Genomic DNA, 12,840 nt, shown 5'->3' on the forward strand with positions numbered 1-12,840 from the left:
TTTAAAGATTTTATTTACTTATTTGAGAGAGAGAACAAGCAATAGAAAGAAAGGGAGAGAGCAAGCAAGAGCAGGGGGGAGGGGTAGAGGGAGAAGCAGACTCCCCGATGAGTAGAGACCTCAATGTGGGGCTCGAACCCAGGACCCTGGGACCATGACCTGGGTGAAGGCAGATGCTTAACCAACTGAGCCACCCAGGCACCCCTACAAAGAGTTTTTTAACACAATTTTGAACTTCATCGAGTATCATTTATCATCTGTAGAAGTGATCATTACTTTCTTAGCCATATTACAATCTTGTATTATCCTATGTCATCTTACTTAATACATTTGCCTGGGCTCCATGACGGGGGCTTCCTCATACAAAGGCTGCCTGGTGCTGCCACACTGTTGAGTATCCATCTTGCTTATAGTAAAAACCAGGGCTGAGCCCCTGACAAGGCATCATTCCCAGGAAGACCTTGTAGGTAGTAGGTTGATTACACTGGATTCTTTCCATCATGAAAGGAATGACCATTTGTTATGTCAGGAACATACAAGAATTCCGTATATGAATTTCCTTCCCTTAGGTAACAGTTTTGCCACCACTATCATTCCAACGTTGCCTCTGATCAAGGAATCATTCCACAGCAGAAGTGTGCTAAAGGGTGCATGTCCATACAATCCGCTGGTGTTACCACATACCCCATCACCCAGAAGCAGCTGGCCTGATAAAACAAAGACATGGCCCACTGAGACTCAGTTACGCCCCAGCTGGTATCAACACGCAGGAAGATAATATATGATTTGAATCAGCATCTGATATGTGGTGCTGATTTTTCCAAAGTCAGCATACAAGTGTCCAGAAAACAAGACTGGAAGTGGGAGTGGTTCCTCATACTATTACACATAATTACCCACTCACATAAGTTTTGATTTCTGTCCCTTTCAAATTTTGCTCTTTTGGAGATTTTGGTTCTCAAGGGAGGTATGCTTCCATCAGCATACCTGTGGCTCCATTGAATTGGAAGCTGAGATTGTCACTTGCCATTCTGAGCTTTTCATGCCACTGAACTTACTATAGATTATCAAACAAGTATTTTATATTCTTTTGTGTGTGTGTTTTTAAGGATTTGATTTAATTTTTGTGTGAGAGAGAAGGAGCCTGAGCAGGGGGAGGGGCAGAAGGAGAAGCAGACTCCCTGCTGAGCAGGGACCTCCCCCCCTCAACGCGGGGCTCAATCCCAGAACTCTGAGATCATGACCTGAGCCGAAGGCAGACGCTTAACTGACTGAGTCACCCAGGCGCCCTTTTATATTCTTTTGTAACTTTTAGTGTCTTGTCTTTTGTCTTAACATTTTATTTTCTTCCATTGTTTTCTGAGTCTATCACCCAGAATTTTGCCTATTTTATCATTTGTTAAACAACTTTCCCTTCTATCCGCTTTTTAAGGTTTTCTATTATATCATTCATTATTTTTATGTTCATCTTTATTATTTCTGCTTATCCTGTGGTTTATTTATTTATTTTTAAAATTTTATTTATTTATTTGAGAGAGAGAGAGCACAAGCAGGGAGAGGGATAGCGGGAGAGGGAGAAGCAGGCTTCCTGCTGAGCAAGGAGCCCAATGCGGGACTCGATCCTAGGACCCTGTGATCATGACCTGAGCTGAAGGCAGACACTTAACCATTTAACTGACTGAGCCACCTAGGAGCCCTCCTGTGGTTCATTTGAATGATAATTTTCACTTTCTTGGGTTGAGAATACAATTTATACAGTTTTTTCTTGTTTTATAGTAAAACATTTAAGAACATCCAGTTTTCTCAAATTCAGATTTATGTTTACAAAACATTGATCTTGTTGTTATTGCTTTCTTTTATTTTTGGTAAGATTGAATATTTTCATGTCTATTGGCTATTTATATTTCTTTCCTTGAAAAATGTTATTTGTCCCCCATTTTTAAAAACTGAGATGTTTTCTTTTGCTTACTGATTTATTTAAGTTTTTAAAAATATGGGAGGATATTGATTTAGGTGTATCATATATGTTGAAGTGCTTTTCCCCTTAGTTCTTCTTTTGATTTGAATTTTTGCCTAAATGAAGTTTAAGTTTTATGTTGTCATTTAACTTACTCTTTCCTAACTTTATTTTGCTTGAATTTTTTCCCCAAATAGTTAATAAATTATTCCACAATTGCTGATAGAATCATTCTTTTACCAGTGATTTGGAATGCTGTCTTTATCACATGCCTTCTAATATACATATTAAATATGTACAAATATGTATATATATAATTTTGATTGTCATGAATCTGCTGTTAAAATATTTCAAGTCAAGTTCTGTATGGCCTCTAGATATCTTTTAAAAAGGGAATTTCTGGTTGCAAAACCATCCATCCATAAGTTGAACTTAAACTTTTCCCTTTATGGAGAACTAATTCCTCATGACACTATAATGTGGGTTGATTGAGGATTGATGCTTATGGCAGGGATGTGGAAACTGAGAGTGTGATATTTTTATGTAATTATTGTACCTTTGGGGTGTTCTCAGACATTTTCTTATTGCTACATGATGGTGGACTGTTGCGGAATGTTGAACTTTATAGGTAACACTGAGTCCTGAGAGGTGGCCTAATTGCCTGGTATCCCATCTTTATTTAATCTCTACCAGGGGACAGTGATAAATGGTTTCTTAAAAGTAGATGAATAAACTGCCACATTAGACATGGCTTTCCTACAAAAATAAGTGACGTTCATAGTAATTCTCCTAGCAAGATTTTTAGCAGATCCCATATATATTAACAGGATGCCTGGAACCCAGTTGGACTTGTAGAGCTATAAGGGAGAATGGGCAGAGCTATTTCCATCATGGCCTGGACCAGGTAACAAACCTTCTTTTCCTCTGTGGGTGCTCAAACCTGGCAAACTTTCAGGTGACTCAATAAATCAGAGCTGCACAATGGACCCATGAAACGTGGGACTTTTTTAGTATTAGGAAGGATAAGGTGTGACGTATTTCTCCATTTTAGAAGAAATTTTCTGGCATGCTTCAGACACTGATTCAATTTTACTTACTCTTGAATTTTGTATAAACAGAATCCTACCATAAATATCCCTTGTTTTTAATCAACCAAGTATCAATTATAGCTTTAAAATTCATCCATAATGTTATAAATAGCCCTAGCTGAATTATTTTCTTTGCTATCCAGTATATTATTTATGAACATAGTATATATTTACATATTTTTATTGGTGTTCTTCCCAATTATGGATCATTAAAACACTTCTAAGAACATACTTATATAATACATAAATGTGGGATAATGGGCTTCATTCTCTTGTTCCTCATTCCTGAGTATAAAGGGAAAATATTCAATGTGTCATAATTGAGTATGGTATTTGCTACAGTAGTTTTGAAAATACACATTACCAGGGTGAGGAAAGACTTCAAGTTTTCAAGAGTTTTTAATCATGAATGGATGTTGAATTTCATCAAATGCCATTCTTTCATCTACTGAGATCTGTGCATACTTTTTTGTTCTGTTAATGTTATAGCAGGAAGTGTTGTGATCCACATCCAATGTGCCTCAGCCCTTCCATACATTCCAGCGAATTTCCCATTGCTGACATCTGCAGTTCTTTTCCTAAAGATTGTCTTGGAAGCTGCAAAAGTCTGTTCTGCTCATGCACAAGGCAGGCTTGAAGTGCCTGGAAATGAACCCTCTTACCTTCCTCCCCACATGGCCAGCCATCTTCAGCCAATGACTGGCATGAGTTGGTATTTAAATACTCTAGCTTCTCCCTTGGATGGAGATAACTCTGAGGTATGTGTTTTATACCAGATGCTTAGTTTCCCCATGGGATTAAACTCCAGTTGCCTGCAATGGTAGCTGGCTTGACAACACATTCATCTTCTGTCTTCTTTCCTTCTCTTTGATTCATGGTTCTTGAACTTCACAAATAAATCAATTATACTGCTCCAGTAAGTACCCATAATTGAACCAGCAGCTACAACTGCACTCAGCACCTATCATGCCTGTGCTAACCTGGACTCAAGACTCAGCTGGGTTTGGACTACCAAAGAAAGAGGTAAGTGCTTTATCCATGATTTTAATAGTGTCACTTATTTCTGCCATTGAAGTTTCTTATTGACTGTTTTGGTAAAGAGAAATTCCAGGTCCTTCAGAAATATGGTCATTAGCTAATTGGACAGAGAAACAATGTAGAGTCTGTCTTCTATTGCTCAAATTAGACATTTCAACTGTGTGTTTAGGAGCTAGGAAAATAACTACAGGTGGGTATAGTGGTTTCCATGGCCAACAAGAGATGAGGGTAAATATTCTGTGAATTGCCTGCCCTTTACATCTTTCACTGGATATGCCAGGGACCCCAGGATATAGTATTAATTCTGAGTCATGGCCCAGTAACTCACCAGTTCTGAATATATCTCTTTCTTTGATACACATTTACTCTCTAAACGTCTCAGTTCCTTTGGGAGATGCTGAGAGTAATAGTGCCAGGATTCACATGAAGTATTATTATTGGGACCAGTGATCCATTTAATGAATCTGACTCTGGCAATGGGTTTGGATGAGGAGTGCAACTTTAGTGTGGTGGTTCAAAACTCTATTTCCAAGAAAAGGTAGACCACACAAATCAAGTATGTCTTCAAGAAGGTCGCTCTTCTGTTACCTCCGATTTCACAAACAACTATTCAAAACTTGGGTCAGACAATCTGATTACCTTTCTGAGGTTGTTTTCTTTCTTTCTTTCTTTCTTTCTTTCTTTCTTTCTTTCTTTCTTTCTTTCTTTCTTTCTTTCTTTCTTTCTTTCTTCTTTTCTTCTTTCCTTCCTTCCTTTTCTTTTCCTTCCTTCTCTCCTTCCTTCCTTCCTTCCTTCCTTCCTTCCTTCCTTCCTTCTTCTTTCTTTTTGAGAAAGAGCAAGGGAGGGGCAGAGGGAGAGAAAATCTTAAGCAGGTTCCACATCCAGTGCAGAGCCAAGTCAGGGCTCAATCTCACGACCCTAAGATCATGACCTGAGTCAAAATCAAGAATTGGACACAACTTACTGAGCCACCCAGGCATTCCCTGGGGTTGCTTCTTATTACTGTCACCCTACATGCCTTTCCTCTAGTGATTAAATACCACTACCGTAATGTCTTCTACCACTTCTCTGGTATCTTGGGATGGCCATGGTAGTAGACTTCAAATATGCTGGCATGCTATCTCTCCAATGTAGTTCTCAAAGCTTTAAAGAAGGAAATGTCTTCTGGAGGACCTCATCAGTTTTAACTAGGGGTTAAAGATATCTCAAACACAGGAAGGGGTTCAGATGATAAGAAGCCAGAAGAAGAAAATGATACAAACTTAAAATAGAACACAAAGACCATAGACATGTACAATAACCCTATTACTCCCTTACCCCCAATATGAGTCATGTCACTTTAATACAGGAGAAAGCATGCATTTGTTTTTTTCCTTGAGTTATCTTTGACTTCCTGGTTTTTAAAAATATAATAAGAGTTTAGAACTCAATTAAATTATGATTTTATATTATATACTGCCATTTAATTATGCTTGTCATTTATACTAAATTTTGGAATAAAATGCACCTGTGATTTTTTTTTCAGATTTTGGTTATAAAATTAATTTAGTGTTCTGTGACATGTGTTAACCAAAAGAAAGAAACAGAACAAAATAGAAAATATTAGAGTGCATTTCACTGCATGCACACAATAAAGGTAAATACTATTTTGTGAAACTTGTTTCTTTTCATATATATACAGTAAAATACAATAAAATATTCAACGACTCTTTAGATTTAACACAATTTCAGAGCTCATATGGTAGACAGTTTATATTATGCCTATTTATTTTTAAAATTATATTTGATTCTTAGTTGGAACATATAGGAGGTAAGCATAGCCTTAAGAAGAGTAGATATATACAATTTTTCTATGAGCCTTGCCTACCTCAGAATGATTTTGTTTATTTCCCTAACAATGAAAATATAACTTAAGTATAAAATTATTTTGTCACAATATTTTTCCCACGGTACTCTTTAATCCATTGTCTTCCTGGGTTTATATTGTGGAAGACTCCATGATCCTATTTTTTTTTTTTGATCACTTTTTTTCTCTGTACATGTAGAGATTTTCCCCTCCCTTTATCTTTTTAATGACAATGTTTTACCAAGTGTCTAGGAGTCTCTTTTATTTCAACCTATCTGCACTTTTAATTCATATACGTTTTTATTTCAAATTACATTTCTAATTATAACTACTTCAGTACTATACTAAAAACAGTCCCGATTATCTCTCATTTTTTTTCTTTTCTTCCTCAAAATTATCAACTGTAAATTAGCATTAAAATGTTAAATTCCTTCATCCCTAAGATATCCTTGAGCTCCGATACAAAAGTATTACTTGACTATTTGAGAGATTCAATTTTGTTTCCCAAAGGAATCTTGCTTACAGCAAAACTATACGCAGTAAGAAGTCAGGTCTGGAGATAGCCTGTGTCTGGATCTCAGAATAACAGCTCACCTTGGAGTTTTCACAAACTGTTCTGTTCCTCTGTCCTTGCCTCATCTCTCAGGCGCTCCCTTGCCTGGTCTCATCTCCTGCCACTCTCCCCTCACTGTACCCTGGCCTCTTTCTAGTGCATGAGGCAGCCTAGATGGACTTCTCTTTGGGAGTTTTGTGTGAGATGTTTCCTCTCCCTGGAAGTTTCTCCCAGATCCTCCCCTGACAAGCTTCTTGTTCTTCAAGCTTAAATGTTGCCTCCTTTGAGCAGCCTCCCCTGATCACTTTCAGTCATGCTCCTTTATGTCATCCTACTGGGTTTTCTTCTTAGAATTTATCACTATCTTATATTCCCTTGTTTTTGGATGTTTCCTGTCTGTCTTTCCCTAGGTACAGGAAAGGACTTTATCTATTCCATCACTGGAACGATGAAGTTTATAACATTTTCTGAATGATAGACTGCTCCTTTATTAATGAGCAGTTCTAAAATTAAAATTATTTGGGGGCCCCTGGCTGTCTCAGTCAGAAGAGCATGTGACTCTTGATCTCAGGGTCATGAGTTCGAGTCTCACATGGGGTGTAAAGATTACTTAAATAAAAAAAACTTTAAAATTAAAATTATTTGGGCTTCCTATTTGAAATTATGTGCACATGTATTTTGTAGCTTCCTAGTTTTAACTCTAAGACACAATCGTCACAGTTTATATATTATCTCAGATTACATTTACCTTTTGCAATTATTTTTTCCTTATAGGAACTACTACTAAGTTATATTTACTATTTTGTATTTTATATAAGATCAAAACCAAGACTGCTTATTTGAATGCTATCTGTGTATATCTCATAAAATTATATTTTAAGTTCTTATCTTTGGCTCTAAGAATTCAACGAACATCATACCATATATGTTATTCCATATTGTATATGACAAATTTAAAGGGACGTTTTTTCTGGATTTAAAAATATGTTTTATTTTATGTGTATATGTATATATGTATACAAATACATACACACACACGTGCATGAACGCGCACACTATTTCCCTAAACATGTCTTGTTTCTAAGAACTTTAAGGTAAATTAATTCAAAATAATAATCAGATCCTTTTAGGTGCTCAAAAACATCTAAGCATTCTTCTTTTGGGCCAGCAAATCACAATCAAATCACTTTCAGAATCAATGAATGGAAGGGACCATCTCCATAAAACAAATATGCATATATCACCTCACGCCTGTCAGAATGGCTAAAATCAACAACACAATAAACAGGTGTTGGCCAGGATGTGGAGAAAAAGGAACCCTCATGCACTGTTGGTGGGAATGCAAACTGGTGCAGCCAATCTGGAGAACAGTATGGAGGTTCCTCCAAAAGTTAAAAATAGAACTACCCTATTTTCTAGAGAGAGAGGCAAACCAAGAAACAGTGCAATTGCACTACCAGGTATTTACCCAAAGAATACAGAAACACTAATTCAAAGGGATACATACACCTCTATGTTTATAGCAGCATTATCTACAATAGCCAAATTAGGAAAACAGCCCAATGTTCCTCAACTGATGAATGGATAAAGAAGATGATACACAGGGCGCCTGGGTGGCTCAGATGGTTAACCGTCTGCCTTCAGCTCAGGTCATGATCCCAGGGTCCTGGGATCGAGTCCCGCATCGGGCTCTCTGCTCCTTGGGAGCCTGCTTCTCCCTCTGCCTCTCTCTCTCTCTGTCTCTCATGAATAAATAAATAAAATCTTTAAAAAAAAAAAAAAAGAAGATGATACACACACACACACACACACACAATGGAATATTATTCAGTCATAAAAAAAGAATGAAATTCTGACATTTGCAATGACATGGATGGAATTAGAGAGCATCATGCTAAGCAAAACTAGTCAGACACAGAAAGACAAATACCACATGATTTTACTCATATGTGGAATTGAAACAACAAAACAAATGAGCATCAGGAAAAAAAGAGAGAGAGAGACAAACCAAGAAACAAACTCTTAACTATAGAGAACAAATTGATGGTGACCAGAGGGGAGGTGGGATTAAGGAGGGCACTTGTGATGAGCACTGGGTGATGTATGGAAGTGTTGAATCACTAAATTCTATTCCTGAAACGAATATTACCCTGTATGTTAACTAACTGGAATTTAAATAAAAACTTTAAAAAATACACATATGCAAAAATATTCATATAATTTTAGTGGGTTCATAGACTCCACCAAGCTTGTTTACTAACTCAGATTAAGAGCTCCTGCTTTACACAATATTTGCTCTTTTATCCTCAAGTGTTTTCATTTGCATTGTTTCATTTGTAAGCAATTTGTAAGTCTTTAAGAAAGAACTAAAGAATTTGTTTGGATTCAGGTAAGCAATTTCAACTTTTTATGACTTCCTCTTCTGAAAAACATTTCATAATCTTAGAAATCAAAGTTGAGAAAATCATATAACTTATTTTTTAATCTTTGTTTCTAGAGTCATTGTTACCTATGAGTAGTAGTCCCAGAGATACAGATACAAGGTGAAAACCACTAGACAGATTCGTTAATTTTTTAAAGCTTCTGTCCAGTATTTAAGGTGACACATTAACTTTTCAAGTTTGGAGATACAGTGTGCCATGTTTTTTCTCACTGAGGCCAGTGAGTCAGACTCTCGGTATCCCACTGACAAAGAAGACTTCATTATTCTGGACATTGACACAATGAATCTAGCGAGTATTCTTTCCAAGCCAGCATATATCCTTTATTACGAGCGAGCATGGTAAACATCATTGATACAGATACACGTCTGTCTTGCTTTAGAGGTGACCAATCTCATAACCTGAACTTTGGGTAAAAGTAAATTACATGGTGGATTTTCCCAGCCTGACTGAATTTGAATCAGTATGCTAATTTACGCTTGAATGTATGTGATCTTTAGAGGCCAGATAGACTTAATAAATATTTATCTTACCATTAATTTATGCATTTTAAGTATTAAATTTTGAAAGAAAATAAATTTCTAGGTTAATAAAATAGCGCAATTAAATCCTTTATTTATTTTTCTCATTAGACTGAAATAATGAACCAAATGGACAAAAAGAAGTCAATAAAAGTTTTAGCCTGAAACATTATTTCTCAAAGATAATGTTAAGATATTATGAAAATATGCACATTGCTTGTAATTGAATAGCAGAAAATCAATGCATTTACCTTTGAAAAGCAGAGGTATTCATTGCCTTCAAGCTTCAGTTTAGGACCTTAGCCTACGAGCTGCTGGTCCTACAAAGATGATCTTCTGGTTTTGTTATGAAAGAAAATGGAAGAATCTCTAGGTAAGGAAAACTTAGGTCATTTCTATCTCAATCTGTATCTATTCCATAGTGTATATGGAACACATTAATAGTTCTGCCTATCATTCTTTGCCAGAGTAGAAAACAGTTTCCAAATAATATAATCTGAATTATCATAAAGCCAAAAATAAGAATGAAATATTTGAAATTATAATTCACTTAACCAGTGAAAACTTGAACACATTATCTTCTTTAGCTGGGGATTTGCAGTCATCTTTTGCATATTATATTTAACCAACAACCAAATTTTAATTTTTAATTAGGAGACATTAAAATATAATTAGCAGCAAATAACAGAGTGACAAAGCTACAAAAATCCATAAAGGTCAAAGGAAGCAGCATCTTTAGCCACAGCAAGAAGTGTTCTTCCATGAATTTAGGTAATCATGGTGACCACTTCACCTTCTCCACATTCACCTCCAAGGCAAATTTTCTAGAAGCAACATTGTTTTTTGAAAATAATAATGATGATAGTAATATAGGGATAGCTGTCAAAACCAGAGAGTGTACATTCCTCAGAGTCAAGAGACCCTCAAACCTCAATAAACACCATATATAAAGGAACATAGCAAATTTCAACACAGCATACACACAACAAAATTAATTCATTTATCAGAGACCAATACAATTTTGAATATGCATTTTCCAGAAGGAAGCAGAGGGCAACAGTGACCATCTGCAGCTGTCAAACCTGTGGAAGTGAAACAAGGCATTACAAAATTCACACAATATATGAATTATAAATGAAAAACAAATGCTTTATCTAAAAAAAGTTGGTTGGTGGCCCAACATATAGATCTCTATATGTATATATTTATATATTTAATGATAAAAATCAGCTTGCATGAGGGTCATAGTCTATCTACTTTGAAGTTATATCACACATACTATAAGCAATTTACAGAATTTGTCAGGTTTGCATATACAGGAATTGCAAAATGAATTAAAATACATTGAAATATAGAACACTCAAAATGTATTTATATAAACCTCCCAGGATTGACAGGGATTGGCCGTAATCAGCACTTGCCACCATTGAACAAGAAATATAATCAAGAAAAAGGTGGAAAAAAATCCAAGAAAAAAGAGAAAATTAAAAAAAAAATCTTTCCTTTATTATGTCTTATTTAAAATAACGTTCTCCTTGTTGACTCGCAGTGTTGATGATTTTGTTGTTGCCCCAAAACCGGGGTTTTGTTTGATGGTAGTTTATGTTCTGTAGCTTTTTGATTTCTGTTTGTTTCCTGCAGGTAATGTGTCTTTTAGTAGGAAATCAGTGGTATCCATAGTAAATATTTACTATACTGATGACGTTCAGGCCAATCCCTGAGCAGTCAGATGATGCTTTAAGTAGCCGAAAGAAAAGGAAAAAAAAAAAAATAGATCTGGCTATTAGAAAATGTCCTATCACTTCACACTAATTTTCTTGAAATAAAAGACCAGTGATTTGCCCAAGAAAATGTTATGAACAAAGCGTGTGATAGCCTCTTCATTTATGCTTCCGGAAGCAGGCGCTCCTTGGGTAGGTAATTAGAGAACAGTGGGTGCAGAGTGGTGCTTGGAGTTTAGGGTCAACTTTGCTGTCCGCTCCGTAGATTTTACAGGCGATTTGCTCTTTGCTTTAAGAAGAGAAAGTGATATTGGAAAAAAGTCAGCACTTTAGATTAAAGCAAAGCACCCTTCACAAAGCCACAAACAAGAAGCAGGACAGAAAGTCCATGGCTTGTAGCTATCCTCGCACCTGCGGAAGAAGTTATAAGATATTCGCTCATCTTGAAGATTTCCAATGCTCCTTATTAGGCTGTTTTAAACACATACATATATATATTTAATTAGCTCGCCAGCTTGGCTCTGGTGCTCATGAATGTCTTGGCATGCACTGCAAATAACAACACATACAAAGTATTTCAGTCCCAGGAAGTTGGTCTTGTTTTGTTTTGTCTGTTTTCAAACAATGCCATCCCATGGTTGGGAACCCTGAGAGGAACAAATCCATATACTCGTCCCTCAAGTAATTCTTTAAGGATCATTCACTCTAGTCATTTGGTTATTCCTCTATTGGTACCAAAAAAAAAAAAAAAAAAAACACATCCCCTGTTTTACTACTGCGTAAGCATAAAACCACAGGAGTAGAACCAAAACAGAGCAGCAGGATTCTCAAGGGCGGGGAGAATGTGTTCTGGGATGGGTGCATGAGGGCATTTTGTTTTAGAGAAAGATCTTTCTCAATTGTTTACTCTTGAAATCTGAGGAAAAGTTAAGTGCTATCAAGAGTTGGAAATTTTTGAAAGAGCTTGAGGACACTGTAAAGGAGAGAACTAAATGGTATTCTTGCATTTATTTCTTCATGCATTTAATTCAGTAAGCTTCTAGCTACTTATGTATTAAATACCTTTATTTGTAAGAAAACAAAAATGTGATGAGGCTCTAAGAATTTCTTTCTTTTTTGGGGGGGGTCTTTCTTTTTTCTTTCTTTCTGTCTTTTTTTTTTTAAAGATTTTATTTATTTATTTGACAGAGAGAGAGAGAGACAGCGAGAGAGGGAACACAAGCAGGGGGAGTGGGAGAGGGAGAAGCAGGCTTCCCATGGAGCAGGGAGCCTGATGCGGGGCTCGATCCCAGGACCTGGAATCATGACCTGAGCCGAAGGCAGACGCTTAACGACTGAGCCACCCAGGCGCCCCTGTCTTTCTTTTTTTTTTAATTGGAGATAGATTGAAACAGTTTGAAGGGGTAAGGGCATGGAAATTCAATCTTTTGAATATTTCCGCTAAATCATGTTCAGGTCCATATTGCCAAATGATAAAAATTGAGGCAAAAACACATGCTCTCAAAACGTCACTGTAGAATAAACATTTGGGGGTTCTAAGATAGCCATTTAGTAGACTAAATCAAATCATTACTGTTTCGTTGTTGTTGTTGTTGTTTTTGGTTAGGTTACTCTAGTGCTGCCATTGATTGTCTTTGTTTGGTAGTGAGCCATATATTTAACATAGTATCTCCTC

General features: G+C 36.4%; 1 protein-coding gene across 3 annotated transcripts in view; it reads right to left on the reverse strand.

Moving 5' to 3' along the window:
- Nucleotides 1-7,513: 7,513 nt before the first annotated feature.
- VSTM2A (V-set and transmembrane domain containing 2A) overlaps nucleotides 7,514-12,840 on the reverse strand; it is a 29,964-nt gene continuing 24,637 nt past the window's right edge. The window contains exon 5 of one of the 3 annotated variants that reach the window (XM_031024297.2): nucleotides 7,514-11,454. In XM_031024297.2, coding sequence (XP_030880157.1) covers nucleotides 11,366-11,454 — 89 coding nt within the window. In that variant the 3' untranslated portion in view covers nucleotides 7,514-11,365. Of the gene's footprint in view, nucleotides 11,577-11,628; nucleotides 11,715-12,840 lie in introns of those variants that run through there. The other 2 variants (XM_006729834.3, XM_031024300.2) reach the window with 2 other exon arrangements.

The sequence above is a fragment of the Leptonychotes weddellii genome, chromosome 12, assembly GCF_054177405.1.
Source record: "Leptonychotes weddellii isolate Sample4059 chromosome 12, ASM5417740v2, whole genome shotgun sequence".
NCBI lineage: Eukaryota > Metazoa > Chordata > Mammalia > Carnivora > Phocidae > Leptonychotes > Leptonychotes weddellii.